The sequence below is a fragment of the Erythrolamprus reginae genome, chromosome 7 (assembly GCF_031021105.1).
Source record: "Erythrolamprus reginae isolate rEryReg1 chromosome 7, rEryReg1.hap1, whole genome shotgun sequence".
Lineage (NCBI taxonomy): Eukaryota > Metazoa > Chordata > Lepidosauria > Squamata > Dipsadidae > Erythrolamprus > Erythrolamprus reginae.
Window position 1 is genome coordinate 10,577,701 of NC_091956.1, and position 20,938 is coordinate 10,598,638.

Here is a 20,938-nt window from a genome sequence, read left to right on the forward strand (position 1 = left end):
CATTTGATAGACCAATTCTGGAATACAGCTCATCTGTCTGGAACCCGCACGGCATATCAGAAATTAATGCAACTGAGAGAGTCCAAAAATGTTTCACAAGAAGAATTCTCCACTCCTCTTCTCACAACAGAATACCTTATTCCACCAGACTTGAAATTTTTTTTATTATTTATTTATTTATTTATTTATTTATTTTGTCCAATACACAATGAGGGTTTTAGTGGGTATATATATATATATATACACATTGTAAAATACATGATGAAGGTTAGAGGAGATACTCATGGTAAAATATATCTGTGAAAGAATAGAAAAGAAGTTATAGGAATAGAACATATCAATGAAAGAACAGAAGAAGAGATATAGGAATAGAAGGAAGGTATAGTAGGAGAGCAATAGGACAGGGGACGGAAGGCACTCTAGTGCACTTGTACTTGCCTCTTACTGACCTCTTAGGAATCTGGATAGGTCAACCATAGATAATCCATAGATAATCTAAGGGTAAAGTGTTGGGGGTTTGGGGATGACACTATGGAGTAATGAGTTCCACGCTTTGTTGTGAGCCGTCCCGAGTCTTCGGAGAGGGGCGGCACACAAATCTAATAAATTGAATTGAATTGAATTGAATACTGAAGTCATATTTTTTACAGTCAAGTTTGGAGCGGTTAATATTAAGTTTAAATCTGTTGTGTGCTCTTGTGTTGTTGTGGTTGAAGCTGAAGTAGTCGCCGACAGGCAGGACGTTGCAGCATATGATCTTGTGGGCAATACTTAGATCTTGTTTAATTTAATTTTGGGCTTAGATAGCCTAGAATTTGGTCACCGAAATGTAATTCATAAAACCATCTGCCACAATGTCCTACCTGTCAACAAATACTTCAGCTTCAGACTCTGTGGTTTCTTTCCCAAACCCCAAAAACTTTAACCTTTGACTGCCTACAGTTGACCTCTCCCTGTTTCTAAGAGGTCTGTAAGGGGCGTGTTTAAGTGCACCACTGTGCCTACCGTTCCTCCCCTACTGTCATATTTCTAATTTACTTGAACCTACTTTGCTAATGTTTATGATTACTGTATACCAATTTCATTCTCCTATTCTATTCTACTCTACTCTACGCTACGCTATGCTATGCTACGCTACTCTACTCTATTTTATTCTATTCTATTCTAAACACCTAATGTGTTGCTATTCTCTTTGGTGTTTTTTTTTACAGATTATTAAACGCTAACAAGATAAACTGCCTGCGGGTGGATGCTTTCCAAGACCTACATAATTTGAACCTTCTCTCTTTGTACGACAACAAACTCCAGACCATTGCAAAGGGCACGTTCTCCCCTCTGCGAGCCATTCAGACACTGTACGTATTAAGCATTTTAATTTTGCTCCCCGGGTAGAGCGGGGAAACTTTGGCAAAGGTGGAAAACCAACCGCGACATCTTTTATTTTTCTCCTCTCCTCTTTTTTTTAAAAAAAATGTCCTTTTCTTTCCATTTGTCAAAGGCATTTGGCTCAGAACCCTTTCATTTGTGACTGTCACCTGAAGTGGCTGGCAGATTATCTCCATGTAAACCCCATCGAGACCAGTGGCGCTCGCTGCACCAGCCCCCGCCGTTTGGCCAACAAAAGGATCGGGCAGATCAAAAGCAAGAAGTTCCGTTGTTCAGGTAATTCCTTTTGCTCGCCTGCTACGTTTTCTTCCTTTCCAAAGGAAACTCACGTAGCCTCTCTTAAAGAGGGGAGAGAAAATTGCAGACATCCTTCACAGAAAACCCTGTCTGGTCCTTAGCTGAATTATTTAGCAATCAAAAGATGTCTGGGCTGGATCTGTAATATCCGTGTAGTTAATAGCCCATATCTCAACTTTGCAATGCGGAACATTTAAAATGTATTAAAAATTACTAAAATTACTAAGCTTTCGTTAGTCCTCTCCTAACATCATCAAGGGTATTAAAATCCCCATTGAAGACATAGTAATACTCTGATGACATTAGTAGAGGACTAACGGAAGCTTAGTAATTTTAGTAGTTTTTAATAAATGTTAAATGTTCTGGATATACAATATATGTATGAATGTATGTATGTATGTATATGCATTATATGCATGTATTTATGTATGTACATATGTATATGCATGCATGTATGTATGTATAAATACATATATTTATATATATATATGAATGTATGTATGTATATCCAGAACATTTAAAATTTATCAAAAACTACTAAAATTATTAAGCTTTCGTTAGACTTCTACTAATGTCATCAGAGTATTACTATTCTTCAATGGGGATTTTAATACACACACACACACACACACGCACACACACACATACATATGCACAAGGGTCACCCAAAAATTAATGCACCATTTTTTTTCCTCAGCCTACAGTAATGGTACGAATGCGAAACTTTAGATATATATTATTTGAATTGTCAGGAGTGTGTGTGTAAGTTTTGCATTTCTTCAGACTATTAGTGATGTACGTTACAAGCAGCGTGTCATCATTGAATTTCTCACTGTGGAGAAAGAAACTGTTGGGAACATTCACAAACGTTTGTGAACAGTTGATGGAGAATCTGCAGTCGACAGAAGTACGGTTAGTCGCTGGGCACAGAGGGGGAGGCCATTAGAGGTGATTCACACAGTGCAGAAATGGCTTCGTGACCAGAACAAGGAGTGGTACCGCCCGGGCATACACACCCTTGTGTCTCACTGGATGAAGGTCATAGAATGGGATGGAGGAAAAGTAGGGAGTGTAGAAGAAAAAGCATTTTTTCTTGTGTGTAAGTTTCATTGTGTTCAATAAATAATTGTTGAAGAAAAAATGTGGCGTGCTAGTTTCTGGGCGACCCTCGTATATAAAAATTGACTATATAATGCTTTTGAATTTTGTACTGAAAGTCAGACCATCGGGCTATATTCCTCACAGCGTTTTCCACTCCAATCCCGGAGTACTAGCAAAATCCTTTTTTAAAAAAACAGCAATAGAAAAATTAAAAAAATGTCTTTCATATTACAGGGGGAAAACTTATATCATGATAAATTGCGATGTTTGTCTTTTTTTCCCCAATCTTATTCTATTTTCTCCTTTTCCTTCTTCTACAAATCTAACTTGTAGCATCTGGTGTCCAGATATTCTGCAGTTCATTCTATGTTGTTGTTGTTGTTTTTAATGGCAAATTCAAGAAGAACTCAACTAATCTTGAATGCAAATGATTTTAACTCCAGGCATTCTGTGAAAAATCAATGGATGTAAATACACACACACACACACACCAGTAATCGCTTTAGCCTATCAGTCGTCCTTACTTAGTCTAATAAATTGATTCTTTGCTTGCTGACATTCAGGTTCCTATTTTTCTTTCTTGCTCTCTTTCTCTCTCTCTCCTTTTAAATGTAGCTAAAGAACAGTATTTCATTCCAGGTAGGTTTGGCTGTGCGGTGCAATTAGTTGCAGACTTGAGTTTGTGCTGTCACACAAAGCAATTTTGTCTTAACTTCTAAGCACAGTGATGCATGCTTTTTAACCCTAGCAAAAAAAACACCATTTAGAGCAGGAGTCTCCAACCTTGGCAACTTTAAGACTTGTGGACTTCTACTCCCAGAGTTCCTCAGGCAGCTTTTCTGGCTGAGGAACTCTGGGAGTTGAAGTCCACAAGTCTTAAAAGTTGCCAAAGTTGGAGACCTCTCTGCTTTAGTTGCCTAGATTTCTTTTCCGAACCCACGAGCTTTGCATGCAGCTCTTGATATCCAGCTCATGGTTTCTTCAAGTGGAACTTGCAAGGATATTTATGTCTTGCTGCACCCTGCTTATTTTAACATCATTTTTCATTAAAATCTGAGCTGCTTTAAAACCAAAGAATCCTGCTAGGGATCAAAGAGCCGAAAAAAACCACCAAAGAATTTCTTTCCCACTTTGTATTTTTATGTCCCGAACTCGCTTTTCTGCTTGGTCTTGATTTATTCCTTTCTTTTAATGACCTTTCTTCCCTCTGCTTGCAAAATCATGGAGTCCCAAGCCAGAATTTTGTGGATTTTCTTTGCACAAGGGTACCTCTGTGTATTTCTGTGCATGTGCCTGACCCATAGAAATAGCAAAAAATTGTAGAAATGTACAGTGATACCTTGTCTTACAAACTTAATTGGTTCCGGGATGAGGTTCTTAAGGTGAAAAGTTTGTAAGACGAAACAATGTTTCCCATAGGAATCAATGGAAAAGTGATTAATGCGTGCAAGCCCAAAATTTACCCCTTTTGCCAGCCGAAGCGCCCGTTTTTGCGTTGCTGGGATTCCCATGAGGCTCCCATCCATGGGAAACCCCACCTCCGGACTTCTGTGTTTTTGCAATGCTGCAGGGGAATCCCAGTAGGGGAATCCCAGCATCGCAAAAACGAGCGCTTCGCTTGCAATAGAAGTCCGGAGGTGGGGTTTCCCAGCGAAGGGAACATCAGTGAAATCGCAGCATCACAAAAACACTGAAGTCCTCGAAACCCCACCTCCAGACCTCTGTGTTTCTGTGATGCTGCGATTTCACTGAGGTTCCCCTCGCTGGGAAACCCCACCTCCGGACTTCCGTTGCCAGTGAAGCACCCGTTTTTGCGCTGCTGGGATTCCCCTGCTGGGATTCCTCTGCAGCATCACAAAAACACAGAAGTCTGGAGATGGGGTTTCCCATGGAGGGGAGCCTCAGGGGAATTCCAGCAGCACAAAAATGGGTGCTTCACTGGCAACGGAAGTCCGGAGGTGGGGCATCCCAGTGGCGGCGGTGGGTTTGTAAGGTGAAAATAGTTTGTAAGAAGAGGCAAAAAAATATTAAACCCCGGGTTTATATCTCGAAAAGTTTGTATGACGAGGCGTTTGTAAGACGAGGTATCACTGTACATTATAAATCCAATTAAATAATTTTAATTGACATATAAATACGAACAAACAAACAAACAACTGCTGTATTTTTCAGAGTATAAGATACACCTGAATATAAGACACACCTTAGTTTTGGGGGAGGAAAATAGGGAAAAGAATCTGCTTACCAGGTATTCATCTGGCTAGCGTCCTTAGTCTGGTCAGCTTCAGCACATTATTTTATCCCCTGGTTAAGGGCTTAAAAAAATATTCTGAGAAAGTAACAATGAAAGGGCTTGCAAGCCAGTAAAAGCTGGGAACATCATAAGCACCTGGAAAGAAACATTCAGAGCAACTAGAGCAATGGAAAAAACCCTGCAAAGACTTAGGGCTTGGAAAACATTCTTCTTTGCAGAGAGTTAACAATGAAAGAGCTTGCAAGCAGGTAAGAGCTGGGAAAATCATTAGCACCTGGTTAGGGCTGGAAAGAAACTTACTCAGAGCAAATTAGAGTAATGAAAAAAAAAACTGCAAAGACTTGGGGCTTGGAAAACATTCTTCACAGAGAGTATCAATGAATGAGTTTGCAAGGTAAGAGCTGGGAAGATTGTTAGCAGTTTGTTATGGCTGAAAAAAAAGCTACATTCAGAGTATAAGACACACCCAAATTATCAGTCGCTTTTAGGGAGGAAAAAGGTGCTTCTTATACACGGAAAAATACGGTAAGTAAGTAAATCTATTATGGCAGTATATTAATGCCAGAAAGTTTTCTTAAAAGTAGTCACACTAACTCCTCCCAATTATTTAAACAGATCTACTCCAAACATGACAAAATCATGGTTTAACTCAGCTGCCTTATCTTAATACTAAGTCATTTCAGATTATTTATTTATTTTATTTTATGTCACTTTAATTCTCATTGCCCATGCCACACATCAACCCCATTGGCTGTTGCTCTTTCACACACGCTTCCATTTTAATTTATTTATTTTGCGTAGCTGACCTTTACTCCAATGTTTTCTCGATGGGAGGAACTATAGCGTCATTCACTTACATTGCAGGATCCTGATAGGTGAAAAACATTTAACCGGCAGGAGGGTTTCAAAGCTGAACGAAGCTTTTGACTGAAAGGCAAAAAAAAATGAATATAATTATTTTATACGATAGCCTCTCTCTTTGTTAAGGATAACATCTGGCCTATGCATTCTTTGAAGAAGACCCATTGGATGCTTTGCTGGAGTGTAACACTTTTACAAAAAGAAAAAAAAGGCCTTTTTGATTATTAGTTATTATTTATTTTATTTTGTTAGATTTATGAGTTGCCCAACTCTAAAACGGACTCTGGGTGGCAAGTAGAGCCTTTGTTAAAAAAAACAACAGAAAAGTGAAATTATGGTTATTATTACTGATATGATTATGATTGTTATTATTAATATGAATTATTAGATTCATATCAAACACGTGGCACAGCTGGCTGGGGAATTCTGGGAGTTGAAGTCCGCGCAGCTTAAAGATGCTAAAGTTACTAAACACTTGTAAAATGTCACCCAGGATCACCTTGAAGAGAGATTACCTCCATAAAATATTTATATAAATATATAAAAAGCTAAAAACTGGGAGAATCCAAGTTGTGAATGAGTGTTTAATGAGTTTATTATTTTGAGCTTCAGAATGACATTGCGTATTGGGACAGGAGGTTTAGCCAACTGCTCGCCATAAGTTAGCGCTTTTTCTTCTACATTATTATTATTATTATTAGTAGTAGTAGTAGTAGTAGTAGTATTAGTAGTAGTAGTAGTATTAGTAGTAGTAGTATTAGTATTATTATTAGTATTATTAATTAGATTTGTATGCCGCCCCTCTCCGAAGACTCACAGGATACAATATAAAAAAGTGAATACAAAGACAAATCTAATTAATTAAAAAAACCTACTTCTTTCAAGCACAGCTAGGAAGCTACCGCTCCGAGTCTCTGGAGAGGGGCGGCATACAAATCGAATAAATAAATAAATAATAGTTTTTAATAGGAAAGTGAACACAAGAACAAGGGGACACAATCTGAAGTTAGTTGGGGGAAAGATCAAAAGCAATGTGAGAAAATATTATTTCACTGAAAGAGTAGTAGATCCTTGGAACAAACTTCCAGCAGACGGTAAATCCACAGTAACTGAATTTAAACATGCCTGGGATAAACATATATCCATTGTAAGATGAAATACAGGAAATAGTATAAGGGCAGACTAGATGGACCATGAGGTCTTTTTCTGCCGTCAGTCTTCTATGTTTCTATGTTTCTAATAAGCTCCACAGCCAGCCCATGGCATCTTTGAACAGTGAACATACCTGACCAAAGTGCCATGTGATTCCACTTTAGCCATGTCCATTTCCCATTAGTTCCCTAATGACCAATGGTAGCTTTTCCTTGGGTAAGCCACGTCCCTTCCTTGGCATTACCATATTTTTGGAGTATAAGACGAACCTTAGTTTTGGGGGAAAGAAAACAAGGGGAAAAAATTCTGCCTCTGCCTCCCAGCAATTTGCCAAACAGCAAACAGCACAGAAGATATACACTGTTTGTTGTGTAATTCTGTGCATGTGTGCTGACCGATAGAAACAGCAAAGAATTGTACTTTATGGCAGTATATCAATGCCAGAAAGTTTTCTTAAATGTAGTCACGCTAGCTCCTCCCAATTATTTAAATAGATCTACTCCAAACATCACCAAGTCAGGGTTTAACTCAGCTGCCTTATCTTAATACTAATACTTAATATTAAAACAGGACATTTCAGATTATTTTATTTTATTTTATTATTTTATTATTGTATTGTTTTATTTATTTTATTTTATTTTATTATTTTATTATTTTATTATTTTATTATTTTATTTTACTTTATTTTATTTTATTTTATTTTATTATTTTATTTTACTTTACTTTTATTTTATTTATTTTATTTTATTTATTTTATTTTATTTCATTTCATTTTATTATATTATTAGATTTCAATGCCTCTCTTCTCAGCTGACTCAGATTATACTTTTACAGATCTTGAAAGTTGATGTGGCTTCGGAGAGGGGCGGCATACAAATCTAATAAATTATTATTATTATTATTATTATTATTATTATTATTATTATTATTTCTGGAAATATTCTCTGCTATTTAAAAGAAGATACATAAGCACTGGGCCTCTTCAGATCAAGCATTTATTTTAAAAAGCTTTTTCATGTTGTTAAGTTGTCTAGAACAATAATAAAGCAATCTTTTTAAAAAATAAGTCTAACAATTTAAAGATTCTATAGGCATTTATAGTTATCAACTTACCTCCTTGCAGCAAAAAACAAACAGCCAGTTTCAGCCTTTGTCTCTCCCTGCAGCAATTTGCCTCCCTGCAGCTTTAGTTTCACTTTCATTTCAGCACGTGGGCTTGCCGGCAACTTCAATCCATCAGCTGAGTGTTGGGAGGCCGATAATCAGTGGCTTGTGCTAATCAGGCTCTGCTGCTGTTTGCTGCAAGGAGGTTATTTGTTGGCAGGCAGAGACCAAAGACTGGGAATGGCTGGTTGGGGCTACATTCAGTGTATAAGACACACCCAAGTTTTCACCCTCTTTTGAGCGGGTAAAAAGGTGCATCTTATACTCAGAAAATTATGGTTATTGTTGTGTGAAATCACGTTGCTCGGTGTTTTTGCTGTCCTCTCGGCTTCCAAAACCAAGCCATAACCCTGCTCTCTTTTGGGGTAAGCCACACAACCAAAGAAATGTACGTTAAAGGTTAAAAAAAATCCAACTCCTGGATTTGGATGCACCCAATTGAAGCCAACTCGTTCCTCCAACCCTTCGGTGAGATCAAGCATATCGGCTTCCTTTGTCTTCTGGCAGGCTTCCCTTTGGCTCTGACTTCCTTCCCTCTGTGTCTCTTTCCTCCTTGTCTGTCTTTTTTTGCTTCGTCCTCTTTCCAGGAGCTCACATCACTCGGGCTGTAAGTACCGAAGGGCGTGTGTGTGGATGGTGCCGCTACCTGCTCCTCAGACTGGAGGCCTCAGTCTCCTCACCTTTGATCCCGAGAAGAGTCCACACCATCCTTCTTGGTCTTCTCCCCTCCCGTCAACCAACCCTTCCAATCTTTCCTAGACAGTTTGTTTGATGTGTACATGTGAAGAGATCTCCTCCCGCACGCCTGTGTTGCTCTCCTTCCAGATTCAGGGATTGTGACCATCACGGAAGACGTTTCTCTCTCCAAAGAAGGCGCCGCGGCCACCTTCTGAGGTTTCTCCCTGCAAACTCTTTCCTGTCCCTTTCCCCTCTTTCCCTCCCCCCCTTGTTTCCTCTCCTTGTCCCGGTGGATGAAGTTTGATTAAGTGGGCGAGATTTTCTGTTGTGCTTGATCTAACCATGTGGTTCCGAGGTATGCGTAAAACATGGTTCCGTCAAGCACCATGGAACGTCGCGCGGCTTTCTACAGCGTGACAAGCTGCTGAGGCTTAAATCTGAATTATATATTCCCCAAAAATAAAAATAAAATAAAATAAAACCAAGCGGAGAGGCAAAGGCAGGGCTGACAACTGCACTGTTGGGAGATGACGTAAAAAGTCAGGCTTCAGCAAAATGGGGAGTGGGAAAAAAAATACAGGTGCAACAGGTCTAAAATGGGGGGCGGCAGTTGAAAAAAAAGCAATACTGAGCCAAACTGGACATTGTTCTCTGTTTTTCCCACCGTAAAACGGAATCTGACAGCTGAATCAGCAGAAACGGCGGCTGTGAAAAGCTACAGTTCATGTTAACCCGCGCGCGGGGTTTTCCCCCCCGACAGCAAATTTCAAGCTTTCTAAAACTTAACCCTCGCTTAAGCCTTACTGTTGCCAGATCGACTTTATTTTCTCTTCCTCCTCCTCCTCCTCCTCCTCTTTTTCTATCAAATATTGTCAAACCGCCCTCAGGGACTTAAACACCTGTGTTTTATGTTCTGTTTTGCCCGCCAGGCATGGAAGATTACCGGTCCAAACTGAGCGGCGACTGCTTCGCGGACTTAGCTTGCCCTGAAAAATGCCGTTGCGAAGGCACGACGGTGGATTGTTCCAATCAGAAGCTCAACAAAATCCCCGAGCACATTCCGCAGTACACGGCAGAACTGTAAGTCCCCGCCTTGTGCCAATTGGACGGGAATAGACAGGCAGTCCTTGATTTATGACCGGAATTTATCTTGCTAGGTGAGAAATTTGTTGAGTGAGCTTTGCCCCGTTTTATGACTTTTCTCGCCACTAAATCACCAGAGTTGTTAAATGAATTACATGGCTGTTAAGTGATTGGCTTTGCTGGTCACAAATGGTCACTAAAGATGCTCCTGTGACTCCTGGACATGTCATAAGTCATGTACATATGTCTCCAACACTCCACGGACTGCATTGGCTGCTGATCTGTTTCCGGACACAATTCAAAGTGTTGGTTATGACTTATAAAGCCCTTCATGGCATCGGGCCAGATTGCTTGCGGGACCGCCTCCTATCGCACAAATCCCAGTGACCAGTTAGGTCCCACAGAGTCGGCCTTCTCCAGGTCCCATCAACTAGAAAATGTCACTTGGTGGGACCTAGGGGAAGAGCCTTCTCTGTGGGGGCCCTGGCCCTCTGGAACCAGCTCCCCCCAGAGATTCGTACTGACCCTCACCTTCCACAAGAGTCTTAAGACTCATTTATGCAGCCAGGTTTAAGGCCATTAAACCCTAGCCCCCTGGCCGACAAATGTCATGTATAGTTGTCATCTAAGTGGGTATGATAAGATGTTTAATATAATCGAGGATTTTAGACTAATTTACATAGCTTTAATTAATTGGATTTAGTTTATTGTATTCTACTGTTTCCTTTATATGTTGTAAGCCACCCTGAGTCCTCAGAGAGGGGCAGCATATAAATCCAATAAGTAAGTAAGTAAGTACCAACTTCTGGAGGCAAGCTGTTCTACTGATTAATTGTTCTAACAGTCAGGAAATTTCTTCTTAGTTCTAAGTTGCTTCTCTCCTTGTTTAGTTTCCACCCATTGCTTCTTTCTCTACCCTCAGGTGCTTTGGAGAATAGCTTGACTCCTTCTTTGGGGCAACCCTTCAGATATTGGAAGACTGATATCGTGTCTCCCCTGGTCCTTCATTAAATTAGCCATGCCCAGTTCTTGCAACCGTTCTTCATATATTTTTGCCCCCAGCTCCCTAATCCTCTTTGTTGCTCTTCTCTGCACTCTTTCTAGAGCTTCAATATCCTTTTTGCATCGTGGCAACCAAAACTGAATGCCGGATTCCAAGCGTGGCCTTACCAAGTGGTATTAACACTTCACTTGATCTAGATTTGGCAGACTCTTGTGGTCACTTCAGTGTTGCCAGATTTCTTCCTGGAGTAGACCTTTAGTAGGTCTACTCTGGCCTAGTCTTCTAACATCTGGGTCAACTAGACAGCTGCTGGAGAGCATTCAGCCCTAGTCAAACCATCAGCAACTGGGAAACCATTCCCATTCCCACTGGGTTTTTCTGCTTACGACTGTTGTTTCTTTTGTTTCATTATCTTTGAAACGAGGACCCAACAGTTCACAGAACATCTTGCTGATATTACAAGTACACATCATTGGCACATCATCATCATCATCATTATAATTATTTTATCCATGAATGCTTTAATATTATTATGAGACCCACCATAATTTTTTTATTGTTGACAATATTGTTAACATTTGTTTTAGAAGCAAGCAGATCGGTGCTTCGGGCAATATCAATCTGCAAAGCTGCAGTTCCCCCATGCTTGTTACTATACAAGCGTACGGTAACAAACGAAGCCTTTGCAATTATATACTCTGCTGGGTTTCACAGCTGGAAGGGAGCGGAGGACAGAAAGAACCCCGGAGAATGCTTGCTAATGGAGGAGTTTTCCTAAGCAAGGAGGAGAACTGATTTAGCAACAGGCGTAATGACACCGGCTTTCAGGAGGCTTCCTTTAAGCATTTACTTGTTAATTCAACCCATGTGCTGGTGGGTTGCTGCCAAAATTTGCACCGCACTTCCCGGGGACAAGGCAAACTGTAGCAGAGGAGACTCAAAAAACATGTTATTTAAAGGGAAATGCGATGGCAGAGCTACCAGAAAAATAACCTCTTTGGAGCTAAAACTATATAAACTATATAATAATAATGATAATGATAATAATAATTTATTATTGTTATTATTATTGTTATTATTATTGTTATTATTATTATTATTATTATCTATTAGATTTTTTAGATATAATAATAATATTTAGTTTATTAATTTAATAAATTAATTTAATAAATAATTTATTTACATTATTTATTAGATATTATTTAAATTATTTATTAGAAATAATAATAATAATAATAATAATAATAATAATAATAATAAAAGCATACACACAAACATACTACCGTATTTATAAACTGTATAGGCCCGGGGGAGATGTCTCAGTTCCCCCATGCTTGACGGCAGAGATGGGTCTTAAGAACTTTATGAAAGGCAAGGAGGGTGGGGGCAGTTCTGATCTCCAGGGGGAGCTGGTTCCAGAGGGTCAGGGCCGCCACAGAGAAGGCTCTTCTCCTGGGTCCCGCCAAACGGCATTGTTTAGTCGACGGGACCCGGAGAAGGCCAACTCTGTGGGACCTAACCGGTCGCTGGGATTCGTGCGGCAGAATTATTTTGGGAAAGGATAATAACTAGTGACCTGAGAACAGATACATTCTTCAGTTGGCGGGATATACATCCCAATCCACTTATTAAAATCATATGGAATTGATTTGCATTTGGTAGATTAATTAAGCAGGGTTTTTCAGTGACATCTGAAGCCTGTTTAAATTACGAATTTTTGCAATCCAGCCAATAGGTTTTGCTTATTGCACAAATGTAAACCCAGATAAGTAAAATCCATAAATAACTATAAACATAACTTGCTTAGTGTCTGATTTTTGCATCTCTCGTAGCGAATGCGTAACTTATTGTTTGTAACTTTTTGTATGCTATTCGTTTTCGAGATAAAACCATGTGGCTTACGATTCCCAGCTGCTGTATGAAAATATGTAGGCGGTCGATGTCTGCTTTTTTTTAAATCATGTGGTCAGTCTTTTTCCCCCCTTGCTCTCAGAATTTGCTGTTAATTGCTGGTTTTGCATAGATTTACTGTAGACATAAACCCGAATGTACATATTTATGATGGTTTCCATTTACAGGAGGCTCAATAACAATGAATTTACAGTGCTGGAAGCCACGGGGATCTTTAAGAAGCTTCCCCAGCTGCGTAAAATGTGAGTAAAATTTGTCAGCCTGTCATGGGGTAAGTGGTCTCAGTGCAATCATTAAGTTTAAAAAAAATAAAAATAGCCTAGCAGGAAAGTCAGACTGGTGAGATGACCCACCTGTGATATTTATCACAGAACATCCACAAAGCTCAGCTCATCATTACCTGGATGCCTTCAGAGATGTTGCATCTCCACTCGAAATAGAATACCCTATGAGACTAGACTTTCAATCCTGGGCCTAGAAAGTTTAGAACTAAGACGCCTTAAACAAGATTTAAGTATTGCCCACAAGATCATATGCTGCAACGTCCTGCCTGTCGGCGATTACTTCAGCTTCAACCACAACAACACAAGAGCCCACGACAGATTTAAACTTAATATTAACCGCTCTAAACTTGACTGTAAAAAATATGACTTCAGTAACCGAGTTGTCGAAGCGTGGAACTCATTACCGGAGTCTATACTGTCACCCCCAAACCCCCAACACTTTACCCTTAGATTATCTACGGTTGACCTATCCAGATTCCTAAGAGGTCAGTAAGGGGCGAGTACAAGTGCACTAGAGTGCCTTCCGTCCCCTGTCCTATTGCTCTCCTATATCTCCTATACCTTTCTTCTATTCCTATATCTCTTCTTCTATTTTTTCATTGATATGTTCTATTACTATACCTTCTTTTCTATTCTTTCATAGATATATTTTACTATGAGTATCTCCTCTATAACCTTCATCATGTATTTTACTATGTGTATATAGATATATACCCACTAAAACCCTCATTGTGTATTGGACAAAATAAATAAATAAATAAAATAAATCTACAAATTCCAGATAGGTGCCAAGATAAAGGAGTGTTTATGCATATGTTTTGGGAATGCTCGGTAGTGCAGAATTTTTGGCAAAAAGTGCAAGAGGATATTAATAGGATGTTAAATATACGATGGATAATTACTAAGGAAATGGCAGTATTAGTCAAAAGTAATGCGATGAGAGAATTTAGAGAAATAAAACAAGCGGCGATAGAAAGCGCTCAGGCGGTAATAGTCTTGGGTTGGAAGGATGCGACAAAATGGACAATGCAAAATTGGTACCGGTACATGGTGGACCACATTCAATTTGAGATTATGGATAAAAGGATGAATTTGGTTAATGAAACTGACTTGCGACAACTGATGGGACGATGGGACAAGGTAAGACGACCTATGGCGAGTAGAATCCGAGACCAAGCTACAAGAAACAAATTTGAATCACTTTATAATATGTAAATAGATATTTTGCTCTTGGGTTGAAATGGTTTATACAAGAAACACCCCCGATTTGGTGGTGGGGTGTGAATGTTTGGTGGTGGGCACAATTCACAAAACATTTGTTTTATGTTGTGTGAGTCTTATATTGTAAAAAATCAATAAAAATATTTTATATAAAAAAAGTACAAATTCCAGATAGTACGAGGGCTATCTGGAAAGTAGGGGTTACAAGGCACGTAGCTCTCCCCCGTGAACATTCCCCATGAGAGTTATGTGCCTTGTAACCCTTACTTTTCAGATAACCCTCATATATTGTAGTCCGATGAAGAATTCCAGAAACAGGGGAGTCCTATCAGAGTTGATGGATAAAAGGCTACAAAAGATTCATATATTTTGTTTAGAAGTCTCAGAGTCTCATTCTAAGTTGATCTCGGGAAAGATATGAAATGTGGTTGAACATGGAGAACAATTTTACACAGTCCCACCATTGAAGGAAGGGTCAGAAACAAGGTCAAGGTAATTCCCCTTTGACTTTGTTTAGCATAAGACGGGACAGAGAAAAATTCCGCAAGGGATTAGGTTTTTTTCAAACGAGTATGATCAATCTCAAAAGCCATTATTCAAATGTGAATACATTCAGATGAGAAATATTGATGATCAGCTTTTAAAAAAACCCTACAGCCAGTAATAGGCTTCTGCCCCTACAGGGGGGGGGGGGGGTGTTACGCAGTGGAGATAAGTTTATTGAATACTTCAGAGGCTTTTTAAATTGTCCTTCCTTCTCTAGTATCTTAGTATAATTAATTACTTTTATTTTTTTACTTAATTTACTTAATTAAAGTAATAATTAAATAGTATGTTTTTACCCATAAATGCTTTAATGATTTTATTCATTCTCTAGAACTGAACTTTTATAGCAATTTAAGAAAATTGAGCTACTTGCCTAATCTGTTATCATACAGAATCTTGTGGGTTCAGGACAAAACCTTCAAATGTGACTGTGCTCCTCAACAAATAATGCTGTCGATCATTTGTCCTTTTTTGTGGCTATTCAAATAATGGAACTTAATCAACTGAAAAAGAGTCCAAGCACTTACTGTATTTGAAAACTTATCTTGGTCAGTAAGCCCCTCCCACCCAGTCACATGACCTTTAAGACACCCTGGTCACATGGTTGTCAACCCACTCCTGTTGTACATACTCTTGATCAGTTGGAGGATGATGAAGATATTGAGGACTCAGATTCAGATAGTGTTTATGAAATAGTAGGGGGCCTGGAGTTACAGGTAGTAGAACAGGTGGGAGGCCAGCCACAGGATGGGGCTATGAGTTCAGGATCTAGCGAGGGAGAATCAGGCGCTCACTGGGTTAATCCTAAATTCAGAAGAATTCAGAAACGTAGAGAGCAAAGGTCTAGAGGAAGATATTAAGGAGAGGAATGGGTTAAATATTGTAGTGAGGTAATTGGCACGTCAGGGGGCTAGTGGAGAAGAAGGGTGGAGTTTCAACGTTGCCGTAAAGAAATATGGAGGGGTGTTTTCGCCACGCTAAAGTAAGCCAAAGTATTTTGTATTGTATTTAGTCAGAGTGGCTGTTTTTTATAGCTATGTAGTTAGAAAATAAATCTTGTCTAAGTTAAGCAGGAAAAAGAATGTGAGGAATGTGGCTAGAAGAAAGATAAAGGACCAATTGATGTCGGGAATGTGTTGAAGTACAAGAGAGCAGAGAAATAAATGGAATTGCTTTATTCATGAAATGATGCATTTAATGAGAGTTATTTGTAATGACTAAATTTCTACCAGAAACCAAAACAACTCCCACCTGGTCACATGGCTGGCAAGCCACTCCGACCCGGTCACATGACCACCAAGTCACACCCCCAAAATAAGCCATTCCCACAGTGTGACAGTAAAAAGTTTGGCAGCCCATCACTAGCTACAGCCGATTTTTTGGGGGGAAACTTGCTACCGCCCTCTTGGCTTGTGCATTATTCTCTTGAACTTGAAATTGGGGTGGCTTAATAATTTTTTTAGCGGGCTAAAAAATCATTCCCGTTATGAATGTGAAAACCAAATTATAAAATTGTGTAAAAAATAGTTGGCATTATTCTACTACCATGATAAAAAAAAAATTAGGGTACATTCAAGCAAGCAGAAAATGGGATTTGTTGTAAGTCAAATACTTTTTAAGATGCCAGTGTTTAATTAATATTTTCAAAATTCTTGAAATGATTCTTGTGTTTCGATTATGATAGTATTTTAGAAATAATTTTTAATTCCCCTTTTCTGGAATCACTGTCTCTGGTTAATGGGTGTGACTTGATGGTCATGTGACCGGGTAGGAGTGGCTTGACAGCCGTGTGACCAGGTGGGAGTGGCTTGACATCCATGTGACTGGGGGTGGCTTAAAGGTCATGTGACTGGGTGGGAGGGGCTTACTGACCAAGATAAGTTTTCAAATAGGTGCTTGGACTCTTTACTTATTGCTCTCTTGAAATCAGTGTCCACACAAAAAAAGAAATGATTTATCTAAAGGATGTTCGTATTTTCTTCATTATGAACCTGCAATAGAAATCTCAGCAACAACAAGATCACTGATATTGAAGAAGGCGTGTTTGAAGGAGCCGCTGGAGTCAACGAACTTTTGCTAACCAGTAACCGGCTGGAAAATGTACGATACAAAATGTTGAAAGGGCTGGAGAGTCTGAAGACGTTGTAAGTCTACATTTCCCTTCCTTATTCTTTGCATTTAAATGTCTGTGGAAATTAATGTTTCCAAATGTAAAATAATGCACTTGGGGAAAAGGAATCCTCAATCTGAGTATTGCATTGGCAGTTCTGTGTTAGCAAAAACTTCAGAAGAGAAAGATTTAGGGGTAGTGATTGCTGACAGTCTCAAAATGGGTGAGCAGTGTGGTCGGGCAGTAGGAAAAGCAAGTAGGATGCTTGGCTGCATAGCTAGAGGTATAACAAGCAGGAAGAGGGAGATTGTGATCCCGCTATATAGAGCGCTGGTGAGACCCCATTTGGAATACTGTGTTCAGTTCTGGAGACCTCACCTACTAAAAGATATTGACAAAACTGAATGGGTCCAAAGACGGGCTACAAGAATGGTGGAAAGTCTTAAGCATAAAACGTATCAGGAAAGACTTAATGAGCTCAATCTGTATAGTCTGGAGGACAGAAGGGAAAGGGGGGGACATGATCGAAACATTTAAATATGTTAAAGGGTTAAATAAGGTTCAGGAGGGAAGTGTTTTTAATAGGAAAGTAAACACAAGAACAAGGGGGCACAATCTGAGGTTAGTTGGGGGAAAGATCAAAAGCAACGTGAGGAAATATTATTTCACTGAAAACGTAGTAGATCCTTGGAACAAACTTCCAGCAGACGTGGTTGGTAAATCCACAGTAACTGAATTTAAACATGCCTGGGATAAACATATATCCATCCTAAGATAAAACACAGGAAATAGTATAAGGGCAGACTAGATGGACCAGGAGGTCTTTTTCTGACTTCTATGTTTCTAATTCCCTTGTCATCCAGGTCAGGGATTGTCCCAAAGGTGCTTTTTCAAAAGGCAACTGCATTTTCTTGATTTTTCTTTGAAGACATTTCTCTTCTGATCCAAAGAAACTTCCTCGGTTCTGACTGGACTTTTTTTCCCCCTTGGACTTCCTTTGTTTTTCATTGAAGATGTCTCACTTCACATCCAAGATGTTTTTTCAGCTCTATCTGAGTGGTGGGGAAATTCATAACTCCGTCTGTTCTGACCCCACGAACAGCCCTTCAAGAAATAAGTCCACACAAACGAATTTTGCAAGTTTTAAAACATATACAGTGATACCTCGTCTTACAAACGCCTCGGCACACAAACTTTTCGAGATACAAACCTGGGGTTTAAGATTTTTTTGCCTCTTCTTACAAACTATTTTCACCTTACAAACCCACCACCGCCATGGGATGCCCCACCTCCGGACTTCCGTTGCCAGCGAAGCACCCATTTTTGTGCTGCTGGGATTCCCCTGAGGCTCCCCTCCATGGGAAACTCCACCTCCGGACTTCTGTGTTTTTGTGATGCTGCAGGGGAATCCCAGCAGGGAAATCCCAGCAGGGAAATCCCAGTAGCACAAAAACGGGCGCTTTGCTGGCAACGGAAGTCCAGAGGTGGGGTTTCCCAGCGAGGGGAGACTCAGTGAAATTGCAGCATCGCAAAAACATAGAGGTCCAGGTTTTGAGAACTTTAGTGTTTTTACGATGCTGCGATTTCACTGAGGCTCCCTTCGCTGGGAAACCCCACCTCCGGACTTTGGTTGCCAGCAAAGTGCTCATTTTTGCGATGCTGGGATTCCCCTGCAGCATAGCAAAAACACAGAAGTTTGGAGGTGGGGTTTCCCATGGAGGGGAGCCTCAGGGGAATCCCAGCAGTACAAAAACAGGCACTTCGGCTGCCAAAAGGGGTGAATTTTGGGCTTGCACGCATTACTCGCTTTTCCATTGATTCCTATGGGAAACATTGTTTCATCTTACAAACTTTTCACCTTAAGAACCTCGTCCCGGAACCAATTAAGTTTGTAAGACAAGGTATCACTGGAATTCTAATATTTGATGAAGCGGATAGGTTTGCAAAATGCAGCAACAAGCAAGGAATGTTTTTTCTGTGTCTACTAATTATCATCCGAGAACAGATATCAAGTTCATAGGTAATTCTTCTTTGATATCACAGCTAGCATTTGGGCACTGATTCACTTGCATTGGCAGGCAGCCTGGAGTTAAGAGGTTTCTTCTAATAAACTCATTAGTTCCGCATCAAACTCGGATTGTCTGTCACTCAGATTATACAACTGACTTCTGCATTCACTCATCACAAGACTTGCCCTTATATAGCCAAAAGTCATTGCTAATTGTTCTATAGAGCTATTCACACATAGACCTCTTCCTGTTCAGCCATTCCTGTCTGCTGATACTTCTGCGCACTCGTGCATCGAGAAGAGGCTCCTCCTCTTCTGAATCATTCATGGGCACCTCTGGAGGTGCAACAGGCCCTGGTTGGCTTTCAGCCTCTGACCCCACATCCTCTCCGACCTCCTCGCTATCAGACTCGGGTGCCAAGTACACTGGCCTGGGATACCAACCCACCCCCATCTCCCGATCCTCAGAATCTGTGATCAGCTGAGGGGATACCATCCATCCACTCTCCATCATTCAGTTAGCGCTAAAGAAGCTTCTTGGATAAGAAGCGAAACATCTTCAAGGAAAAAGAAAGAAAGCCCAGTTGCCTTTTGAAAAAAGCAACTTTGGGACTTTGCACTTAAAACGTTGACTTTCTTGTTTCCTCCATTATAAGTCAGACACTGTGACTTTAGAAGGCCAGTTCCAAGGTTTAGGAAATAGCATGAAAGCAAGCAAGAAAGAATGAAAGAATGAATTTTTCTCTTGTGTTTTCAGCTTTCATTTTTCTATTTGTAATACATTTTAATGCTTTATGTTTGCTTTATCCTCATTTCTGATTATTTGGGGAGATATCTTTTTTCACAGAGGTCTGTCGAAGGGGGCGAGAGGATATTCTTCCCTATTTTGTGACAAAATGGCATAGAAAGGGCTTTTACTGCAGAAATTCAGAGTGGGAAAATCTACAACATCGTTGCCATGAAATCTAGGAACTGTTGTCTGCTGATATTGTGGAGGTTTTTTAAAAAAAATATTACTACTATTTAAATGCTCTTTGGGGGCATCATTGAGTAGTAATGCTTGAAATTAATTAATCAGTGATTAATTGAAAAGATTGCAATTAATTCTGAATTGAAGGAAACGGATCCTTTTGCTTCTGACTCTGTATAAGCCTTCCAGAAATGCAGTTGTTACTATAAAATGGTATATTATTACAGGAAAAAATTGCGTACAGGTAGTCCTAACCTACGACAGTTTGTTTAATGACTACTTGAATTTACAGTCACTTGAAAAAAGTGACCTACGGCCATTACGGACTGTTGCAGCATCCGCTGTGAGTTTCCAAAAGATGCTCTAATTAATTCATGAACCTCGAGCCAGGCTTCAAAAGGAATATAGTCATTTATTAGGAGCAACCTTTCATCAATAGTCCAATGCAGTCAGAACTGAGCTCGCATATGTTATGTGCCTTGTCTCCCCACATGCCTCTCTGGGCATGTCATAAACCACTTTCTCCAATGAACCACGTTGGCAGGCTGTTAAACCCCCACGCCCCCCTCCTGCCGACTCCGGGAACCTAGGACATAATCAGGAAAATAAATGTTTGTGAAATGTAGTTTCAGTTAGGACAAGCACGGTAGTCACATTTAAGGAATAATGATGAGTAGTTGAAGTAAAGAGTTTGTTGCTGTTTTTTTTTCTTCTTCTTCTCCTTCTTCAGAATGCTCAGGAGCAACCGGATTAGCTGTGTGAGCAATGACAGCTTCACAGGGTTGAGTTCTGTCCGTCTGCTCTCCTTGTATGACAATCAGATCACCACCGTGGCTCCAGGAGCCTTCGAAACCCTCCATTCTCTCTCCACACTGTAAGTTGATTTCTGTGAAAAGGGATTTGGTCAAT

The 20,938-nt window shown here is 39.9% G+C and overlaps 1 protein-coding gene across 2 annotated transcripts in view; it reads left to right on the top strand.

The window, feature by feature from the left end:
• Positions 1-20,938, top strand: part of SLIT2 (slit guidance ligand 2) — a 284,549-nt gene that overhangs the window by 192,929 nt on the left and 70,682 nt on the right. For both annotated transcript variants that reach the window (XM_070756973.1, XM_070756974.1), the window contains exons 13-18: positions 1,212-1,355; positions 1,499-1,662; positions 9,823-9,973; positions 13,058-13,132; positions 16,942-17,085; positions 20,760-20,903. In XM_070756973.1, the coding sequence (XP_070613074.1) occupies positions 1,212-1,355; positions 1,499-1,662; positions 9,823-9,973; positions 13,058-13,132; positions 16,942-17,085; positions 20,760-20,903 (822 nt within the window). The remainder of the gene's footprint in view (positions 1-1,211; positions 1,356-1,498; positions 1,663-9,822; positions 9,974-13,057; positions 13,133-16,941; positions 17,086-20,759; positions 20,904-20,938) is intronic.